Source organism: Podarcis melisellensis (assembly GCF_964234715.1).
Source record: "Podarcis melisellensis genome assembly, chromosome: 8".
NCBI classification, from domain to species: domain Eukaryota; kingdom Metazoa; phylum Chordata; class Lepidosauria; order Squamata; family Lacertidae; genus Podarcis; species Podarcis melisellensis.
The window spans coordinates 59,228,878-59,251,928 of NC_138540.1; the positions used below are offsets into that span (position 1 = coordinate 59,228,878).

At 43.0% G+C, this 23,051-nt stretch overlaps 1 protein-coding gene across 1 annotated transcript in view; it reads left to right on the plus strand.

Moving 5' to 3' along the window:
* The first annotated feature begins 7,310 nt into the window (after positions 1-7,310).
* Positions 7,311-23,051, plus strand: part of PTP4A2 (protein tyrosine phosphatase 4A2) — a 28,505-nt gene continuing 12,764 nt past the window's right edge. Inside the window, exons 1-2 of the mRNA XM_081922905.1 lie at positions 7,311-7,547; positions 20,448-21,103. Coding sequence (XP_081779031.1) covers positions 21,008-21,103 — 96 coding nt within the window. The 5' untranslated portion in view covers positions 7,311-7,547; positions 20,448-21,007. The remainder of the gene's footprint in view (positions 7,548-20,447; positions 21,104-23,051) is intronic.

A 23,051-nucleotide genomic window follows, 5' to 3' on the forward strand; every position in this document is an offset into this window, starting at 1 on the left:
ATTCCATTGACGAGACGGCCCTCTTTCCTATCGGCTCGCCGTGCGCACACACCCTGCGCATGCGTCTTAGATGTAATTCAGGGCTCATGCGTGGTTCGTAGACTACATATATAGAGAGAAAATACATTGGAAGTAAAGGTTTACTGTACAAATTCCCTCCTGCTACTCTCTCTCCTTTTTTTTCTTTCCATAAGAGAAAAGTGAGCGCTGCTCATGGAGAACAATAGGAAGTAGTTTTTAGCTGGATTCGGAAAGCAGCGTGGCCTCCTCGAAACAAAATGGAAACAGCAGTAAAAAGAGAAGTTAATGCTCTTTCTAATTCAGCTTTATTCCGTGTGAAAATATGATTTGGGAAACTTCTTCAAAACTTGAGCCAGGAGTACCGACGCTGCAGCAGTGTGTGCAAGAGCGCAGCCTTAAGCTGTTTAAGAACTCCAGTCATGTTCCTTTCCACGAAATAAGATCAATCCCCGCGCCATAAGAAAGAGCAGCTGCCTTTCTTGCTAGCTTTTGTTCGCGAAGGGAACTTGCTCCTGTCGCCCAATGGATGCTAAAAAGCGTGCCAAACTCTCTTGTCCTCCCTGGGCAACTTTCCTCGTTTCAAGCAAGGGAACGCCTCCGCACTTGTGGCTGTCTAGGTGAACCCGGAATCTGTGCTCTGTGGGCGAGTCTACATTCGTAAGTCTAATTCTCGTGACAAGCTCCTTCTTCGCCGAGGACAAAGCTGATAGCGAGAGGCCGAGCGCGGGAGCGCGCGCGCCCTCATGGCGAAGCGAGGAGGACAATGCACAGCCGCGTGCGCAGGAATCATGGAGGGCGCGGGAGCGCGCCCCCGCATGGGTCTCCCCACCGCCGCCTCAGTGAATAATTTTCTTAGAAGTTTACAGAAAGACAAAGTGCAAATGATTTCCAACAGTTACCGTACGATAACCATGTGCGTTGTTAAATGCCGAGTTGCATAATAGCAGTGTTTAATCTCGCATGTGCCAGACCCTAATGAGCGCACAGTTTAAGAAGAAGCAAAAATCCGGGGCATTCAAATAAGAACGTAAGAAGAATTCAGCTGGATTAGGCCATCATTGATCCAATGGTCCTTCCAGCCCCGCATCCTCTTCTCACAGTGGCCCACCAGATAACTGTGGAAACCTGCAAGCAGGATTTGAGCACAGGAGCACTCTGCCCTCCTATGGTTTCCAGCAACTGATACTGAGGGGGATTGCTTCTTCTGGCGGTGGCAGTGCATGGGCATTGTGGCTAGTAGCCATTGATAGCTGCCTCCTTCATCTTTTGAATCCATCCTAGTTGGTGGCCATAGTTTAACTATGTACTGTGTGAAGAAGTATTTTCTTTTATTTGCCCTGAGTCTTCCAACAGTCCACAAGTTCCAGAGTTATGATAAGCGGAGAAAAACTTTTCTCTGTCCGCTTCCTCCATGCCATGCCTGCTTTTATAAACTTCTGTCATGTAACCTCTGACTTATCTTTTCTCTGAACCAAAAGATGGCAAATGCTACCACCTTTCTTAAGTTTCTCCATCTTGATCATGTTGATTGCCTTTTCCTGAACCTTTACCAACTCTATAATATTATTGCACACTGCCCTAATCTCCAAGTGCCCCAAACTCCAAGTGGTGTGAGATTCCAGGAGTTCTGGATGCTTGACCAAGGTTCAGTTCCCTTGGAGTGAAGAACTGCGGAGATAGTGGTATCTTTATGGTACAGTGGTACCTTAAGAACGAAGTACTTAATTCGTTCCAGAGGTCTGTACTTAACCTGAAACTTTTCTTAACCTGAAGCACCACTTTAGCTAATGGGGCCTCCTGCTGCTGCCGCGCCGCCAGAGCACGATTTCTGTTCTCACCCTGAAGCAAAGTTCTTAACCTGAAGCACTATTTCTGGGTTAGCGGAGTCTGTAACCTGAAGCATATGTAACCCGAGATACCACTGTATATGATTTATTTACAACCTGAGCGTACAATAGAGGGACCCACAGCATTGACACCCCAAGAGGGTCTTGCTTCTCCTGTAGCTACAGCTTTGGATTCCAGCAGAAATCAGACATGACTCTCTCATACAGCTTCTCTCCCCCCCCCCAACTCAACCAGAACTGTACACAGTATTCCAAATGCAGTCGCAGCATAATTTGTAAAACTGCATTTTGATACTGAAAGATTGGGAGGTTCCTCTCTTTCTATTCTTCCCATGCAGGTATGTCTGCCTACAGTGCAAGCTGAGTGGTACCCCAACACTTCCAATGTAGTGGAGCATAAATTCCCACCGTGGTTCTCAGCCTTGTGCCCTATGCTGGGAAGTTGCCACTTCAGTTAAAGAAACCCATCCTGCTCCAATGATCTTTTATTCCAATGGAGCAAGGGTGGTTCTGGGTATACTGGGGTTTTTGTGATGGTGTTCTTTGAGTTCCAGGATGACAATGGGGCATCCTCACTGGTGCAGGGGAGGAGACTGGCACTACAGGCTCATGTTGCAGATGTGCTTCTGGGACTGGCCCTGCATGCAATTTCCTCCTCTGGCTCAGAGTTCTCTATCTTATCCCCTGAAAAAGGGGAATCTGATCCCAAGGTCATGACACCAGTGGTCTTTAAAACTGTTCTCCCCGTGTGTTCTCTGTTGTGCAGTCAAAAGGGTACTTATGAACAATTGTGTGTGTGTGTGTGTGTGTGTGTGTGTGTGTGTGTGTGTGTAGATAATGGGACTGGAACCCCCATGTGCAAGACTCACTTTTATTTAGTATTTATTTGGAGAATGCTTTTATCCCACTCTTCAGCCACAGATTGAGTTGTTTACATATAACAAAAAATACAGTCCATGCCCTCAGACTTACAATTTCCACAGACATAACACAAGCAGGAAATGGATTAGATAGAGGAAAAAATAAGCAAACTTGCATTCATATTCATAGGTAAAGGTTGTTCTGAAGACCAGATGGGATAGAAAAGTTCAAGGAGAGGAGACACCAAATATTGCTTTCTCTCAGCATGAGAACATAAGCCAGCTGGATTAACCCAATGGCCCATTTAGACTAGCATCCTATTCTCACAGTGGCCAAAGAGTGTGCCTGCATCCTTGCTTTTCTCTCTCTTACAGCCTGATGCAGTAGCTGCTGCCAAGCAACATTTAATGGAGGGTGAAATCTTACTTCTTAGCAGAGGTTGGGGCCTAGCATTCTTTCTCTTCTTTGAGGCAGGCATGGCTGTGCTGGGAGATATTGTGTGGGTGTATCACCATCTGTAGACTGGCTTGTTCTGTAGCAGTTTTTCACAGCAGCGCCATTGCCATGCAATCTGTGACTGATGATGGCATCAGTGGTGTTGCCATGGATGCTGATGATGCAGCTGGCATTGTTGAGCCATTTTGTGCTTCTTGGAGTGGCATTCCCCCACTCCTGTTACCACAAATTTATTTTGCGTGTGCTGCGGGAGCTACAGCCAGGACCCTGTACTTTAAACAGTTGGGTAAATGACAGGCTTTCCACAGGTGCTGGTTTCTTTCTCCAGGACAGAAAAACCTTTTTTCCTTACATTATTTCTGCCTGCTGTTAAAGGCACACTGGCCCTGCCAGAACAGTGTCTGGAAAGGTGATAACTTTGTGGAAGTAGATATTAACGGAGAAAAGAAGCACATTCCACTGCCCCAGGTCCTCTTGCATAACCAGCATAACAGTAGCATAACTAGGACCAGGTCAGATGCCTGCAGCCTAACCCAAGAAAGCACATTCAGACACAGAATACCTCTGGTGAGGAGGGAATTATCATAGATGCACAGACATCTCAGATGTTACCATTTACCTCCCCATGGTAAACTCTCCATGGGATGGGGACATAGAATGCAGAAAAATATGCCTCAGTATAGAAGTGGTTGGCTAGAGCATTTTCTAGATAAATTGCAGGTGGGTAGCCATGTTTGTTGCAGCAACAACTCCAACTCATCCTGTGGTGCCTTTAAAAGACATGGCCGCTTGTTGTTTCATAGGCAAGAGCCTACTTTTCCAGAAGACATTGGTCTGTAGGGCCTGTGCTAAGTAGCTGGAGATGGTGTGACCCCAGAGATTCTTAGTTCTTTTTTAACACCCCTCATAGATGTTGCCCCCCATTAGATTAGAACACTACTCCCCTGCAAGCATATCTCTTGTGTTAATACAATGGTGGGGGAACAGATGGCCCTCTAGATGTTTTGATAGACTGTATCTCCCATCACCCCTGGCCATGCTGGCCGGGGCTGATGAAACAGAGCCAGTGTGGTGTAGTGGTTAGTGTGTTGGACTAGGACCTGGGAGACCAGGGTTCAAATCCCTACTCGGCCATGAGGCACACTGGGTGACCTTGGGCTAGTCACTGCCTCTCAGCCTAACCTACCCCACAAGGTTGTTGAGAGGATTAAATAAGGAGGGGTAGAACTGTGAACACCACCTTCAGCTCCTTGGAGAAAAAGGTGGGATATAAATGCAATGAAACAATAATAAATCAGTTATAAGCCTACAACATAAAGAGGACCAGATTTCCCTTCGCTGTTTAAATGGCTCCTCCATTAACACAGCAATTGGATGGTCATGGCGGTAGGATTATAAAAAGCCCCACCTAGTTCAATAAGTTCAAAGGTAACAGGTGTTCACAGAGCCCTGTGCTAATATTCCCAAAGACAAAACATGATGACCATCTAACAATGTACAGTATATTACTACTCAATCATTCCTTCCCAGCATGGGAGAGCAGGCTTTCTCTGCAAGTGGAATGTTGATTCCTGCTGCTCTCTAGTGGCAAAAACTGAAATGTTGCATTTGAAATGGAAAAGCAGTTTCCCCCTCAAGTCTAAAAAACAAAATTAAGCAGACCTTGCAGGATTGTTGTGAGGCCAGCTCTATAGTGTGTGTGTGTGTGTGTGTGTATACATGAGGAAGTATGGGATAGAAAGCAATAGAAAGATAAATATTGCTCCCTGTCCTCTTCCTTCAACAAAGCCTTTTGTTAACTACTCTGGCCTCATCTTACATTCCAAGTGCAATGGTCACTGATATTAGCAGCAATACTGTGCACTTATCTGAGAGAAAGCCACAGTGAATACAGGGAAGAGGGGTGTCTCAACAAAATGTCTCTGCTCCCTGCCAGTGTTAGGAAGTGGCAGCAGTTTCAAACAAAGGTCAGATGGCAAGCCACCATTTTAATTTTCCACAATGAGAAATGTCAATGGCAGGCCTCCAGGGCAGTCTGAGGTCTGTCATTTTAATGTCCTACAAAGCCCTGGACCAAGGTTACATTGGAGTCATTATAGGAAATTAAAATATCAGCTCCCCAGACTGGAGGGAGCAGGAGTGGGCTCTACTGTGGTGCTGGGGCCTCAACAGCTGCCCAAGAGTGCCACATGCTGATACCAGCCCTGGCAGTGGGACTTACTTCTGAGTAAACTTGCACAAGGTTGTATAGTTAGAGACACCTTCACCAACCTCAAGATGTTTTGGTGTGCAATTCCCATCAGGCCCAGTCCTGGGAATTGTAGTTCAAAACATATGGAGTGTACTAGCTTGGGTAAGCTCAGTACAATCTGCCCCAGGGGTGGGGCCAGTGCTGCAACCTGCCTGCCATTGGCCAAATAGGCAGGCAAGCTGCAATCCACTTCCCAGGCCTGGGTGAAGCTGAAAACAGCTCACTCAAGCCCACGAAAACCCCTCGTCTTCAGCAGGACCACTGGATTCAGGGGAGGTGGTGTTGCCATCGCACAATGGCACCTGACCTGGCAGTAAGCATGATTACACAACAGATGAGACATGTACTAATGGTTTTTCAAAGCTTTATTCTCATCTTTCCTCATGCTTCCACCAGTCCCTTATTTTTATTCAAGGCCCTCCCAATTGCACCCGATGCTACTACTGCCCCCCTGGATCATTCCAGTGCCCCTGAGGGGGCGGTATCGCCCACTTGGGAAACACTAATCTATAGTATAGAAGCACTAACACATTGGCTTTCTGCAACTAGGTTGGAAGCAATTTGGTTTGGTTTTTAAACAGTTTGATAACCACGGTGGATTAAAATCTGTATGCATCAATGCATTAAGGAAGAGTATTCTAGTCATCATCTTTTTGGCAAGCTGCCTTTTTTTACTCTGTAGTATATTTCTGCCAAACTACTTGAATGACTTTCACTTTAAAACTCAGTTATTAAATTAATCTTCTGTAGTTGTAATCCATCAAATTTAAATGAGATTATATGCATGCAGGGAGAACCACCCGCTCATTCTCATTGGGGAATTCTTTGAACAGTACACTACTGGAAAGGCAAGCAGAGAAGGATCAGAGCTTAGTGGCAGAGCATCTGCTTTGGATGCAAAAGGTCCTAGGCTGAAGCCCCAGCATTTCCAGGTAGGAGTGGAGATGTCCTGCCTGAAACTGAAGTGCTGCTGCCTGTGATATAGGCAAAACCACTAGATGGATCAATGGTTTGACTTCCTATAAAGCAGTTTCCCAGGCTCAATCTAGGTACATATGCACCTAGTTTAAACTGAATAGCAGACCACTTTTGCTTGCAGTTGGCGTGCAGCTTTAAACACTGGCATTTCTCTTTATTAAATTAATTGTGATATCTTAGCATTTTATTTTATGTATTTTGTATTTTTGTTTTTATCTTTTCTGGTTGTAAATGGCTTTCCTGTCTTTAGGCTTTATTATATTTAAAGCAACATTAAATAAAATACTATTGGACAGTGATGGATCCAAAAGTACCCCCAAGCTATGTAGCTTCTTCAATTGCAACATAGTTGCCATCAAAAGCAGGCAGCCACTCAGCCATCCGGTCTAGGGATCCACCCACTAACAGGGCCTCAGCCTTATCTGGATTGAGCTTCAGTATGTTGGCTCTTGTCCAGTCCATTATCGAGCGAAGGCAACTGTCTAGCACACCAACTGCCACACTTGCAGATGTGAGTAGTGCTTGCGCGCTTTCTTTTCCGAGCAGGCCGTACCACTCTGGGTCAAGCCGGGGCGGGAACTGAGCGCGCCGCTTCCATTCTCCTGAAAAGGGGCGGCGTGGACCATTCTCAAAGAGAGGGGCAACTCCATTTGTGCGTCAGACCATCGCAAATGGAGGGAGAGGAGCCGGAGAAGAACGGCGCCGCCGCCGCCTAAGCCTGTACCATCACCCGCCGCGGTGCAGGGGGGAGGGTGGCGTGAGGTGAGCCGGACGGTACCATTGTGGCAAGGCGCGCGACGGGGACGGGAGGTGCCTCGTGCGCTTGCGCGAGGGCGGCGGGCGGGGCCTTTCTCCCGGCGGGCCTTGTGGTTGGCGGGTGGCCGCCTGTCTGTCTTGTGTGGCTGGCTGAGGGGGAATCGCGCGTCGCGTCGGCTGCCGGTCAGGTCCGGTTTGGGAGGCTTCGATTACGCGGCGGTGGCGACGACGACGACGCGGCGGCGCTCCCTTCTTCCTCTTCCCCCTCCGCGGCTCTGGCCCGCTTCCGCGCGTTGACGCAGGTAGAGGGGCCCTCCCTGCCCGGGCCGTGTGGGAGGCGCCCGGTCTGCTCCGCGCCTGGACGTTCAATGCTCTCGGTGGGTGAGAGGACGACGGCGAGGAGGCGGCGGTGGCCGGGGCCTTTGCGGGAGGGGTGGATGTAGGCGCGGTGGCGGGAGAATGGGGGGAGGCTGAAGCACGGGGGGGAGGGCCGCACAGGCGGGGGGCGTAGGGCGGGGAGCGAACGCCGCTTTGAGACCCTTTACTTCGGGGGGGGGTGTCCCGGTATTTGTGGGCTGCCTGGGGAAGGAAGTGGGAGGGGGCGGGGTGGCGAATTGGGGAGCTGCTCGGTGGGGTGGGGGAGAAAGGGTGGGAGGGAGGTCAAGACATTATGGGGGTGAGCGTTGAGGGTCAACAGTGGATCTGCACAGGGCCCTTTTCAGGCCCTTCAGTTTTCTTTTGATGGCGCTGTGAATTTTCCTGAGTGAAGAGTGGGTGAGAGAGGGAGAGCCACCCTTGGGACTTTCGAGTTAGGAGGTTTCCGTGGTGGTGAGTGGGTTTAAGGGGAAGAATGGGAGGCAGGCTGGTAGGGAAAGGAGATGGGGAGGATGCGGAATTTAAAAGGGCATGGGGATTGGGAAAGGGCCATTTTCATACGCTACTTCCTCTGGTGGTTGTGCGACTTGCAGTGAATGGGGCCACGCTTGAAATTTGGAGTAGGAGGAAGCGGCGTCTGAAGGAGAGAGTGGCTAAGCCTAAGGCAGACTACTGGGAGCCGGCAGGCTGGGGTGCTGGCAGAGGGGGGATGTCTGGGACTGGGTCTGAGAAGCTGAACTAGAGGAGGGGCCTGGCCTGTTCGAGTGTGGGGAGAGAGATGTCCAACGTAGCCATATATTTCTTCTTGACGTTTGTAAGCCTTTTTTTCCTTCTTTTTTTGAGTGGTTGCTTATAACATGGGATGGAAGATTGATTGTATGGTTAAAGGGAGGATTGCTAAGGGGATGCATGGAGGAAAAAATGGGAATACCACAGGAAGGTTTGCAGAAATGGGGTAGGCCAAAGGGAAGAGAAGGCCTGATTTGGTGGAGGGAAGAATAGTCTTTTCAGACCTCTTGGTTACTCTTATATATTTATTTTTACATTTATATCCCACCTTTTCTCCATGAAGCTCAGAGTGGCATGCATGGTTCTCTTCCTTAATTCATCCTCACAACAAGCCTGTGAAGTAGGTTAGGCCGAAGTGACTGGCCCAAGAACACCCAGTGAGCTTCATTGCTCCGTTGTGAAGGAGGATGGACAAAGTTGTTGATCTGTGGAGGAGGGTGAAGCTGGCTTGACCTGGCCTAGGGGCAGTACTTTGTTTTAAAAGATTACTTTTAAAAGAGTGGTCATCATGGAAAGGAAATGTACTGGAACAGTGTTGAGCTTTAGCAACATGTGAAGGGAGGAGACCTGAAGGAGAAAAACTTTGGATTTAGAAGTAATACAAGTCCTCCAAGGAACTGGAAGGTAAAGGTAAAGGGACCCTGACCATTACGTCCAGTTGCGAACGACTCTGGGGTTGCGGCGGTCATCTTGCTTTATTGGCTGAGGGAGCCAGCGTACAGCTTCCGGGTCATGTGGCCAGCATGACTAAGCCGCTTCTGGCGAACCAGAGCAGCGCACAGAAACGCCGTTTACCCTTCCGCCGGAGAGGTACCTATTTATCTACTTGCACTTTGATGTGCTTTCAAATTGCTAGGTTGGCAGGAGCAGGGACCGAGCAACGGGAGATCACCCCGTGATAAATATTATACCCCAATAGATGATAAACATTTGTAAATAATAGGTATTCTATCTTTAGAATGATTTGCTTTTTGTCTCTTGTTCTTATGGGATAATTTTTTGTTTGAGTTGCCCAGAAAAACATACGTACAAACTTGGTAGAGGAGGGTCATGGTGTTGTGGGGGATACTTAGACAAAAAAGTGGAGGCTTAAGGAAGGATTCGTAATTTGGAGGGGGAAAAGGGAGGGGCTGCTAGACCACAAGGAATCAGTAAATGTTATGATGGGGAAATGCTACAAGGAAAATTTCAGGTTAGCTAGGAGCAGTAAGAGAGTAACAGCATAAAACTGAGCCTTAGGATCAGACCTGTGGAAGAATGGAGGAAGTGGGTGTGTACTGAAGAATGTCTCCCAGGGGGACCTACAAGTCTCTAGAAAGGAGGAGAGATTATGCAAGTGAGCATCAAGGCTGGAGCTTCAAAGATGTTAGGTGATAAAAGACCAAGATGGTGTAAGGAAGCATAGTCTAGTTAAATCATTAAAAGGGGAGTCTTTGTGCTGGAAATAAGTTTCTTGGGGGGGTGTATGAGATAAAAGCACAGGACAGCCTTTGACATTTGAAATCTGCTGGCATCCCCTGGGGTTTCGTTGGCTATGGTTTGTTACAAACCACTTTCCCCATGTGAAATAACTGTGTGTGTGATTTTGGGTACCTATGAACAGACTAGCACTTTTCGCAAGTTGTAGTATGAACATTCTCTCGGCTTGTTGAATGAACAGGGAAGGTTGTGACTCAGAACTGCAGTAGTAAGGAAAAAAAGGCACCTCCCTATGTGACTCAAAGTGCAGAAATGTTATCTTCACTTAGACTTCTGTGGGGTTGGAAAGTCTACAAGAGGTGGGAGTTGAGGTCTCAAACTAATAGATGATTTTATTTGTGGTAGTGAGGAGGAATCTTTTGAGCATGCCGTGGTTTAGCTATAGAACGTCTAGATACGACTAAATTGAAACAGTTTTCACTAACACTTTGTGAATAATTTTCAGTTTACTGTCCACATTTTGAACTTTGTCCTTCCATAGAACACTGCACTAGTTAACTGTTGAGGGGCCTTATTAAGGAATAGAGCTGATGTGATTGTAGTGTTGCTTGTAATTTTTTAAAATTAAAAATAACCTCTTCAGGCTCCTGCTTCTTTTAGCATCAGAATCAGAAGAATCTTTATTTGCATCAGCCACTAGCCATAGCAATAAAATATAATGTACTGATTCTTTTTGCCTCTTTTCTGATATTGTGGTATAGTTTTACTAAAAAAAAAGTGGTGTCTCTGACAGAGACACTTTACTGATAAATGCTTTATAACAGGGTGGACAAAAATGATCGACCAATTTAGGTGAAACAAATCTGATTTTACCAAATTTAGTTTTAGCTGCAATGTTTTATTTTACTTATACACTGGTCTAAAATTAAATCTGAATTTAAATTGCAAAAATATTTATTAAAAATGGATTTTTGACTCACTTATAAGAAGCTGCTTTTCTTTGTAAAAAGAGAATGGTGGAGAAAACATACTCAGTTATCATACAACACTACTGTTCATTTCCTTATATTTTTATATTGCGAGGAGATGACTGCAATCCTCTCTGCTTTCTTGGGAGTAAGAAGCTCCTCTGAAATTGTGGGATTTAACAACAGAACTAAAGTAACATGGGATCAGGCAGCAGCACAAATCTAAACAGACAGGGGACAGACTATAATTCAGTTTTAGAACACATGTTTGGCCTGTAGATGTAACAGGTTCAGTCTCTGGCATCTCCAGGTGGGGCTGGAAAAGACCTTGCCTGAAACTCTGGAGAGCTATTGCCAACCAGAATGCAGTATAGAGCTAGATGAAAGAGTTGTTTTTCTTGCTATAAAACAGCTTCCTATGTTTCTAAAGTGAAGAGAAAATTTATTTTTTTAACAAGTGACAGGGTTGCATTCTTAAGAAAAAAACTTTTATTCTTTCTAAATCCACATAATTGCTCTGTAGAAGTGTATAGTGTGTCCACATGTAGATAATTTTATGGGACTACCAATAGTGATAGCCAGAAGTGCAAATTGTGTGTCTGTCTGTGTGTGTTTTCTTTAAAGTATCTCTAACTACCAGATGTTGTAGGCTAATAGAGTGGATATTGATTGTGCCATGGTATCTGGCTGGCCATTTCTGATAATCAGAATGCAGAGGATAAATGGACTTAGTCTAATTAGTGGATGCAGTCTGGTCTAACATCATACTATGTTAAATAACACCATTCTATAAAAATATTATCCCCTAAAATAATATTTTGGGTTTGATCTCCCTGCTATAAGTTCCTTATAGTAAACTTGCTTTCTGAAAATAAATTGCACTAACTTAATTTTCTGTGTGACCTGGAGGACATCAAATAATTAGTCATTTGGGTAAACAAAACTGCTGTTGACATAGGTCATAGAAGCTTGTGGGTGGGTCATCAAGTTGCTAGAAGCTGACATCTGGCTTTGAATGTTGACTATAGAAAGATTGGCTATTTATAAAAACAACACTTTCCATCCACCTACATGTTCTACCCTCCAATTGGAAATGTAACTGGAAACACATTCACATAATTGGAAGCTTAAAATTGGGAATCCATCAGCTATCTTCTAATCATTTTAAATTTAATTTACTTTTGAGAATTATTTGTGGTCTCTTATTTTTAAATTCTGGAAAATACTGCACATTTCAGAATCACTTTATGAAATAAAAATGCAGCAAGTGCTTCCCAATTTTCCCAACTCTTTGCCCCTGTCTGTAAGAGAGTTTTGTCAATTAACCTAAAAAGTGTAACTAAATTATTTTGTATGTCGTCACTTTGGTATAAATACTGGAGTGCTCCAAAAGGCATGCTATTTACATAGTACATTGAATCAGAGAGAGAGCGTGGCACTTCATAAATACTAACAGAATTTGAATCTCAGGCCACTTCAGAATTGGCCTTTTTAGGGAATCTGAGAAAAATAGTGCTTGTCAGCATGACACCTGTGGACACACGTAGGTGACACTGATGCTTTTTCTGGTGCCTGAAAGGACCATTGAAATGTGAAAGAAGCATTTTACTGTAGCCAGTTGATTAAGCTGCGGTGTGTGCATAGTGCCCATTATAGTTTCTAAGGTTTGTAAATGTACCCATGATTCCAAAAGGGGTGAACTCTGATGTAGAAAGAGCATGTCTATGCGGTATAAATAATGTTTCTTTGTCACTCTAGATTACTCACGTTAAAAGTATTTAAGGGGTAGACTGAAGTGGACAGTAACCTGAGACTGTTGGAAATATTGTGGAGTTTGCACAGAATACGGCTTGTAAAGGTGAATGAGGAGTTTGTGATACAGTCAAACCTCGGTTGTTGAATGTAATACGTTCTGGAAACCCGTTCAGCTTCCTAAATGTTCATCAACCGAGGTGCGGCTTCTGATTGGTTACAGGAGCTTCCTGTACTCAAGTGGAAGCCGCATTGGATGCCCGACATCCAAAAGCCAGAGCATTTACTTCCAGGGTTATTCTTGGCATTCGGGAGCCGAAACGTTCCAAAACGTGGGCGTTCGGGAGCCAAGGTTTGACTGTAATGGGAAGGAAGTGGGCACTGTGAGTGAGGGATAGGAAATTTAAGGTGAGATGGTGAGTTTGCAGTAGAAAATGTTCTTGTGCACATCCTCCTCTTCTCCATCTACTGTGGATATCTACTTAGTTCCATTGATGAACTTGGTAGCAGTTGGGAATGAAAAAGTAACTGACATTCCTTCTAGGCAGGTGAAGCATGGAAGAGTGTTGCTCTTTGCTAGCCTGGTCAGCTTCACTTCTTCTGTAGTCAGTATGGGAACCAATCATGGTGGTAAAGCAGAAAGACTGCTCAGCTTTGCCAGTCAAATCTGTTGAAGGAAAGCACCAATGTTGGCCAAGCGAATGGTTAAAGACAAGGCTGTGCTTAATGTGTATGTGTTTTGTATACAGGCATCTCTCTCTCTCTCTCTCTCTCTCTCTCTCTCTCTCTCTCTCTCTGCCTGGAAACTTGAAAAATTCAGGGCACTTGGTTATCAAAACCTCTAGAAATTTGATAGCACTGCCTGGAAACTTCAGGCAGATCTAACCACAGCTGGAAAACATTTATTTGTATCTGGTCATTTGTGACAACATTGCTTTCCATTTTCAGCACTTCAATTATATATTTTTTTGTAATTGCTTTCAGGCTGTTAATCCTTAAACCCTCTGTGCAGCACCAGGATTAGGTTTTTGCATCTTGGATTGACCAGATTAAAGCTTGCAGTTCTATGAAAAAAATATAAATATATTTTGTGTAGAACCATTTTAATCACTGGCACCAAAATGAGCATATATGTATGTTTTAGGCTGCTTTGGTTCCGAGGTTGTGAAAGGGAATGAACAAGAATGGTACTTTTCTGGGGGTACCCAATGGTACTCACTGCTGGCACCTTTTCCCTTAGAATAAAAGCCCTCTTTAAGTGTGGCACTTACTGTAACAACTTCATGGTGAGTACCAGCACCCTTTTTTCTAGAGGAAAAGCACTGAACAATAATGTTAAAGATGACCAAGCAACTAACAGTAGCTTTTGTTAAGTTATTGCAAAAGGGCTTCTTTGTTAAGATTCGGGTAGTATTTGGGTAGCAGATTTCTAGAGAGTGCACTGTTAGAAAAGTAGAAATGGAAGTTGTTCAGGATTACATCAAACCACAAAATTACATTGAAATTAATAGGCAGTGCTAGTTGAGTTTCTCAAGGGCATAGGCCTGCAGCTTTGCAACCCATGTCCACACAAGGTGCAGGAAGTTGTTGGACCTCTGGAGAGAAGAACAGAGAAAAGATAAATTTGTTCCCAAATGTGAGCAAACTGCATTATACAGTATAAGGCATATAAAAGAACTTCGGAGGAGGAAGTGCATGGTTGCATGAATGGACAAAGAGCAGGCACTTCTGTCCATGTTAACCAGCACCATGGAACTGTTGAAAAGCTGGCTGCTGTTCAGAATCTTGGCAGACTCTGGCGTGTATTTATTATTGGCTTGCTGAGATGTGACAGTATTTGATCATGGTAAAATTATATCTAACAACATTCCAAAACCTGTTCTCTTATTTCTGTGCTATTACAAGTTTAGTTTTAAGAAACAAGGAACTTTTGGAGATTTGTCCCTTGAATAATTTTTGCTGCTTTGAGAAAGCAATTTTTACACTACTCTTCATGGCAGTTCATTCTAAGCATATGAAAAATAATCAAGTGTGGAATTCAGCTAGAAGTAAAATGAGTTCAGATAAGCTAATCTTACAAGAGGTTGCTTGCCGATACTGGAGGGTAATCTCTGATGAATGTCTGACAAATTAGCAGGTTTTGCTTTGTACTATGTTGTTGTGCTATGCTATGTTGAAAGGTGATCCAAATAACCTTTTCTAAAGTATGTCTCTTGCAGTCCTGGAAAGGTACAGCTGGTGCAGTCCGTCTTATGGCCTCAGTCCTGAAGGCAACAAGCTGAAATGCAAGCTGCAAGGGGGTCTTCAAAGGCAGGGAGTATTTTTGGACTAGTTCTGTTTGCAGTAGGAAACTGAACTAAAAGTTGGGTAAATCAGAAATGTAGGCATCTAGTACAGATGAATTTGTTACTTTTAAAAGTTTATGGGTCAGCTAGATGTCATTGTAGTGATCCTGGTTAATCTCTCCTGGACAGCTGTAAGCCCAGTGCCAGGCTGTTGGCAGGTTGCTTTATCTCAGACTCTGCTATCAGTGATTCATGAGATGAGACTAATGGCCTGCCAGGCCACGTTTATATAAAGTTTCAGTCAGTGTGTAAAAATTATTCAGGTCCCTTCCCAAGCTTCTCTGGGTTCCCTAAATCACAGTTTACAAAACTTCTAGTTGTTCTGTGTGATATCTTCTTTTGGGCCTATATTATCATTTGCCATTTATGTATAGCTTCACTACATGCTGTTCTTTAATTGCTACTTCTCAGGCAGCAAAAGGCTCTCATGTGCACATAAATTTATTGTGTACAAACCAGTCTACAAAGAGTAAAGCCCTGTTTTAGGCTTCATTTGTTCTAGGGCACAATAGGGATGAAACCTGGAATCTGCTTTGTGTTCCTAGACTGAATACTGGACTCCGCAGAAGGTGCCTATGTGCATGTTGATAACACCTTTTCCCGACTCTGAACTACAGGTTATTTGCTCTCTTCCCACACTTGGAGAGCATATGGCATGACTGTTGCATAGGTCAGAGATCTAGCACCATTTTCTCCTTAAAAATTAATCACCCCACGCCATATAATGTGCAACCTGGTCCTTTCCCACAAAATTCACTTCTGGTTCTGTTCAATCATCCTTTTATAGCCTCTTTCTAAATATATTCTCACCCACCATCAAACAAACTTTTTATTCTCTCGCTTAGTCCTAGAATTCAGTAGTAGGGCTGAACCCAGATTTGTAACTTGCCTTGGGGTCTTTGGGATAATAAAGCAAAATAAATCTCTCTTTATCCTTGGGAGTCTGTGGTAGGGTTGCTAGTTCCCCTCAGTTTCATCAGTAGGACAATAAGTTAAAACATTAGTTAATTTATCGTGGTCAGTTTTAATTGATGGACAAATTAAGATGTTGAGTTAATTTTGAGACTTTTCTGATACATTCCTGAAGTAAGGTTTGGGCATGTATATAATAGCTGGATGTTAAGTAGTTGTTACCTTACACTTGAGTATCAAGAGGTTTTGATTTTTAATAAGTGGGTAGAATTAACAATTTGACTTGACAAGCATATGTGGATTATTTTATGTTACTTTAAGATGTTCTGTGGTTTTGGCAGGAAAGGGAATTAACTTGAGATGCTCTTAAGCAGCAGCAAATATTATTTTTTTCTGGATGAATACCTTTGTAAGACCTCTTGCTTTAAAGTTGGCTTGATAATCCAGGATGGTAGTCAAGGAACACTTTGTCAGCAGGAACTATGTTACTCTTAAAACCTTCATTGCCAGGGAGTTGATGCCCACATACAGATTTTCAGTTGTGCAATTGCTTGCTTAATAGCTAGACCTTGGGAGTAAATTCCCATTTATTTGGGAGAGCTTTGCCTGGAGTACAGAAATAAGGAAGAAGATCTGGTAACTTTCCCTTGATGTAAGTGACTTACCAGTATCCTCTCCATTCAGTTTTGTATGACTTCACACAAAACTACTGTTTTTTTCATTGTTAAAAAGGAAATAAAAATGGATCTCTTCCACTAAGTATTACACAAAACATCCAAAGTTCTTTGGTACCTGTTTATTCTAGCTGGAAGAGAAGAGGGGCCAAGCTCCCAACAGCTTTTGTTCTTCTGCTTAATGAGCACACCAGACTGTTTTTTGTTTTCATATTCTGTAGCTGCAGGGCAAGTGATGGTTTTGATGTAGTGATAATGCTAAGATTCAAGTGTAGCATTCTGTAGGAGAAGATTTCACAGTTGAATCCAGTTAATATTCCAGAGCTCCACTCGCACGTTTAAGGTGGTGGTGGTGCGGGGAAGGCTAGACCTCAGTTAGGTGATTGAGCACACCTCTGACCTTGCCCCCCCCCCCGACAACTTAACTAAAATGTTGTCTTGTTTTGGAGCATCACTTAATGGAGGCAATTAAGAACCTGCAAAGGAGTGACTAAGGGCATGCCAGTGGCTCACTGTTATCTGAGTTAATTTTTTAAATTGTATTTTATTAAAATTCTGTGGACAGTGAATAAAGGCACACATGACAACTGGGAGAATCTTTTCTGTGATTTGCCCTCCTGCTTTTGAGTACATAATGTAGAATTCTTCTACTTGGTAACATGTTGCCTAGTCACCACTGGCGACTAGAAACTGCCCCCTCCCCTGGAGACCGGTTGTTAACTCAGAGCCCCAGATTTGCAAACAAACTTTTGGACATGCTTCATTCTGTATTGATTGGATTTTGGTCAGTTCTTAGACCTAGTACATCTGGACCAGAAGCCACCTTTGTTTTGCAAAGCTCTCCTGTTTTTATCATCTTAACATTGATCAAGATCCAGTAAATGAAGGCAGAACCTCAGTCAGTAGATTTGTCTGTATTGTGTGACTATAGTCTTTGTTTTTGGAAGGAGATTCTACCTCTTTCTGTGTACATTTTCCTTTCCTTAAGGCCGTCAGACGGTAAGGTGTGAAATAACTCTAGCTGGCTGTTATTTTTGCTTCTGCCATGTGAAATCTATTTGAGGGCTAGCTCATAGTTACTCAATGGCCTGGTTTGGGCTGTTATTTAAGGCTTCATAAACCATGGTTGATGGAACAAAGGTCAGGGCTGAGCACTCCTCACGCTGGCTTTGGTGCAAAGATGCTAGCTTGTATTGAGCCAGAGTACCCTGTTGTGTTTGAAATGTGCCGCTCTGGCTTAATATATGTTAACAAATCAGGAATCCTGGCTTATTTTTCTAGTTTGTTATCAGATACTAAATCAGAGTTACCTAGTTACAATGTAATAAGAAGCCTTCAAATAAATGCCACACACTCAGCCTCATAAACCATGAATGACCATCTGTCAAGCCAAGGAATAAAAAGACAATTGATTACTTCTTAGAAACACCTTTACTTCACAAGTTTGTGGACTGAGCTCTGCCAGTGAAAACACATTCTGGCCTCAGTTCTAGCAAACACAAGCTTAGTTTGAAAGCGGAAGGGAAGAGTTGAGAACTGAATGTTCATTAGACAAAACTGTGAAGAGTAAATTGGTGACAATTTGAGCCAGAAAAGGTTTTGATCAGATAGGATCTGTGAAAGGGAGCCAGTAATGAAGTTACTGTGTTTGTGCCACTGACCTTTTTGTATACTCCTGTGAACATCCGTCTATGTATACTACACCAGTGTGGTGTAGTGGTTAAGAGTGGTAGACTCTAATCTGGGGAACCGGGTTCGCGTCTCCGCTCCTCCACATGCAGCTGTTGGGTGACCTTGGGCCAGTCACACTTCTGTGAAGTCTCTCAGTCAGCCCCACTCACCTCACAGAGTGTTTGTTGTGGGGGAGGAAGGGAAAGGAGAATGTTAGCCGCTTTGAGACTCCTTAAAGGGAGTGAAAGGCGGGATATCAAATCCAAACTCCTCTTCTTCTTCTTCTTCTTTAAAAAAAAAAACAACCAACAACCTGTAATTCTGGAACATTTGCTTTTTTCAAATTCCATTTTCTAAAGTTTGAGATTCCTCACTCCCCACACAAAAAAGTGGGGTTTTTTATGTGTTAGTAGACAGTTTACTAAAATATAGTAACCTTTGTGAATTCCTCTAAAAGCCTGGTTTGAACAATACATTTTTTCATGTTAAATTTGTGCCTCTAGATAGCCCACACTCAATTTCTTAAAATGTTTCTACCTTTGTGTTATTTTCCTTACCTAGCTTGTAAGGTTCTATAGTAGTTGGACCATGATACCTGATAAAGTCTCATGTAAAAATTAAAAAAGTATTACAACTAACGAAATTTAAGTTTTTCTGATAGTTGTTGACACAGTTGCAGGTGGATTTGCATTCATTTTTGCTGAACATCTTGCTCAGCATTCCACAGGTGAATTTTTTGCTGTCATATGTTGGAAAGGCACAGCTGAGGAAACTGAAGAGTAGGTGCATAGTCTAGGCTTGGTTGCTACCCATGAGAAATTTCATCCCCATGGAGACTACAGAAGAGAACCACAGCAAGCATGTTTATATGCAGGCTTCAGTGTCTTCTGTGAACAGCAGCAGTTATACTAATTCCTTCCCTCTTGCATCTAGTTTACATAATTGAATCCCCAGTGCTAAATTGACTAATAGATGCTTTGCATTCAATACTCTTTAAATTAGAAAGTTTTCCTACTACAGTGCAGGCTATATGTCTCTGTACAACTTCAGGACCTGGTAGCATTGAGACTTTGTAGGGTGATGGACTGTGTTTTTTTGTCTGTGATTGTTCCCCGGCTTAAAAGATTGAACTCTGTTTTTATATGCTTTTGCACTAATGATTTACTGGTTTTATGCTATATTTTTGTTTTAATTATGTGTATTGTTTTAGGTTGTACACCACTTAAGAGATTTTTAAACTACTAAGCAGCTTCTATAAAATACGGACTCTTGAGTGTGGGGCTCTGCCTCACTCCCTGCCTTGGAAGTAGGCTTTGAGACAGAAAGATGCATATGCATATGCAGCCTCCATCATACAGCATGGGTTTCTTGTACTGGAGCTGCTTGTTGGAAATCTTCCTTTCAGCATTGAAAACCAGTCATTCTTTAAGGTTAGAAGGGAAAGACCCACACAGTTCTGTTTCTGCAACAGGTGAACATGAGATTGGGCTGCTTTCAGCCTTTCTGAAATTTATATTTGGAATTCCCATGTTGTGAGGGCTAACATACAGTAATTTTCACATGTAATAAGTTTTGTAATTTGATGTGGATGTTTGGTAGCACTTTCCAGGACAAAACTCATCTGTATTAACCATGCAGAATAGTGTGGAGGAGGATACTGTTTGAATGTTTAACTGGAATATGTAACCAGGCTACATAAAATCCTTTCCTTGGTGCATTGTCTTAGATGATATACGTCATAACCTTGGTAAGGATCAACACTGAAGTGAGCAGGTTAGAATTTCCTGGTATTTGTTTTATACTGTGCGTCACGGAACAATTTGCCTTGTGAAAATGTGAACTGGACTGCTCTTGGCTTTCAAGTTCCTTTTGGCACAACTTGTGTGCATGTGGTTGAGGCAAACAGAGCACTTAATGAAACTCAGCTCACATGTTTGAGTTGAAACCAAATCTTCCACAAGCAGTTTATGAAAGGTAAAAGATTTTTATGGATAGCATATGTTTCTTGATATGTTTTAAGGGTCATATTAGCTATACTAAGGACTAGTTCAAGCTAAGTTGTGATAATTGCTTGAATCTGCATGCAGGGGAAATAGTGCTGTGTGAGATTTGGAAACCCTAGGATTGCAATCACAGACAAGGCATAAGGATCAGATAGTAATATGAGCACTGGCCTTGATTAATCGGAATGAGCATACAGATCACAGAAATGTTGTTTCACTTCGTTAATATATATTGTTCACTCTATGACTAAAGCAATTTCAGATACTTGTTTGCCATTTGAAATATTAATGCTGTAGGTGTTTTGATGCTTCTGTACATATAATCTGTGCACAGCTGTCTCTAAACATGAATATTTCCCCCTCTCTTAGGTTTTCCATTCGAATCCACGTCACACATTTATGGCGATTCTGAGCGTGAGGGCAGATTTCTGCCGGGCCCAGCACAGCACCCTGGCTGACAAGTGAGCTGGGGGCCAGGGTCCTACGTGCCATAACGAAACTTTGCCTTGAAGACTCCAGACACCAAGACATAAGCCTCAAATATATGGGGATATTTTCTGCACATTGGACACCTTTTCCTCTTGGTGACACTAGAGAAGCAAAGCTTGGCCAAACACAAGTGGAAAGAAGATCTGCCCTTAAATTTTCTTTGTGCCTCACCAGTGCCTAAATGTAATAAAGGCTGCCTATTTTGTGCATGTAGTAGGGCAGAGTCTTGAGGAGAACCGCCTGTAGTAATTGAGGCTGAAGTTGAAGTGCAGCACGTTTTAAGCAAACCTGCTTTTCTTGAAGTGAAGAATCATCTTAAAGAACTTAACAAGGAAAGCTCTGATCTATCCCCAGACCCTTTAGTGATTTTTTAAATGTTTTCTGCTGTGAAACGTTGCAAGGTTTGATTTTTTTTGGGCCCCATCACTCCTCCTGCCACTATGAACCGTCCCGCTCCAGTGGAGATTACTTATGAGAGTATGCGCTTCCTAATTACCCACAACCCAACCAATGCAACCCTCAACAAATTCACAGAGGTAAGGAGGCTATCTGTATTGTATGTTTGAACAGGCAGCCAAAGAGTGCACAAAAGATGCAGGCCAATGTAGTAGTCTACCTAGATGAGTGGTTTTCAAATTTTCTTCCGGGAAGCCTAGTGGAGGTGGGAAGCTTATCAAGGACTATTCAGTGGAAAGACCAGTAATGGCAGACTGTACCCTGCAGTTATTGAGACCAGATTCCAACAGATGATAGCTAAAAGGTAACTTGCCCAATATTTCCAAACTTCCCCCTGGCAATACACAGACATAGAAATTGCTGGGTGAGTTCTAAAATAAGTTCTTGATTAATGTGGGACTAAAGTAGGGCCTAGTAGAGAAATTCTCTAGAACTCTTATCCAAAACCAAAACCCGCAGTCCCAGGATTTCTGGAGTATAAAGCTGCAGTGACTCATATCTTGCATGGCCTATTTATTTCTGGAATCCCCATGCACTAGGGCTGCTTGCTAGTCTTTCTCCCCCTTCACCTCTCTTCCTGTAGGGTTACCCCCAAGAAAAGGCACTCTTCAAGCAGACCCCCTTGCCTGGAGCCCACAACAGTATGTGGGTTGAAACAAGTTAACATATGAAATATGAAAGCAGGAAAGGCCAGAATATAAATACAGTGTTCACACCTAGTCCAGGGATAGTCCGGCCATTGATACGCCATGTCTGTAACCTTGTTACCTCAGTCAACAGAGTCACAGGGTTAGCAGGAATCATGAGAGAAGCGATGACCGGCTTCATGGTCTTTCATGATTGTTTACATAGCACACACACAAACATTGTGATTTCCAGAATATCACCATGTTGAATATTATGAAACTGTTACCATAATGTGGACTTCAAACTGATTTTGGAAAATGTATTGATACACCATCCAGCCCTAGAAGGCACAAGGCTGCAATTACTAAATTGACCTACAAAGCGTCCTCCTCTCTCTCATCCTGTGTTAGCCTCTACATCAGATACTGGAATTAATCAGTGAGACTTAATTGAGGAATCATTCAGACACTAATAAATTCGGGGTGGCTAATCACCTGAGAGTTCTTCAGGGTGATATCACAACTGGGGAATTTTGCTCTTATTGTGTATTGTGGGTAGAATGTATGTTAAAAGTAAATTAAGGGATTTTGAAGTTCAGCTTGTTTTTTTCCACGTTTTGCAACTAAACCAGAGTTGTGTTTGTGTGCCTTAGAATTTATACTTGTAATGCATTTCCAGGAAGCCAGAAAACAAGGCTGTCCTTTAGACCAGAAATGTCTGAGGCTACATAACCCAGACAACCACATGCTTCCATTTAAAGAAGATTGGGGTGCTAACTTTGCTGTTCCACTTTGCCTTTGTGTTCCTTTTTCTTGTTTAGGCCACTTTACAAGTAATACTTCTCAGTACTTACCTCTCTTCTAGCTTGTAAAATGTTAAATGTGTTTTCTTTTATGCTACCATATGTTCTCTCTCTTGTTTTGAATAACTCGCTTCCAATTTAAGGACAAGGGTGCTTCTTAAACAAATGGGATGGTATCCAGCTAAGTCTTACTTGGGGTGAGCACACTTAAACCAATGGTCATGACTAACTTGGGTCCATTAATTTCTGTGGAATTACTCTGAGCAGAACTTTAGTGGATACAACCTAGTATGATTAATGTTGGATATCACCTACTAGGCTTTAGATTATGTTTTAGATGATTTTGTGCTGCAGATTTAAACTTTTTGAAATAAATACTATTATTCAAAGATTTTCAAAATATACAGATAACAACCATGGTAACAAATATTAACAATAAACACTGTTGCAATAGTGTGCAATGTAAAGTCAATTACATTAACCTAAAGAGTCTATCCAAAATTTGCACACTTAAATTTAACCAGTTGCAAATTAAATAATGAAGGAGAAAGGAACAGGCTTTATGCAGCTAACAAAGCTTTTAAGAGCTCTGTAGTTCC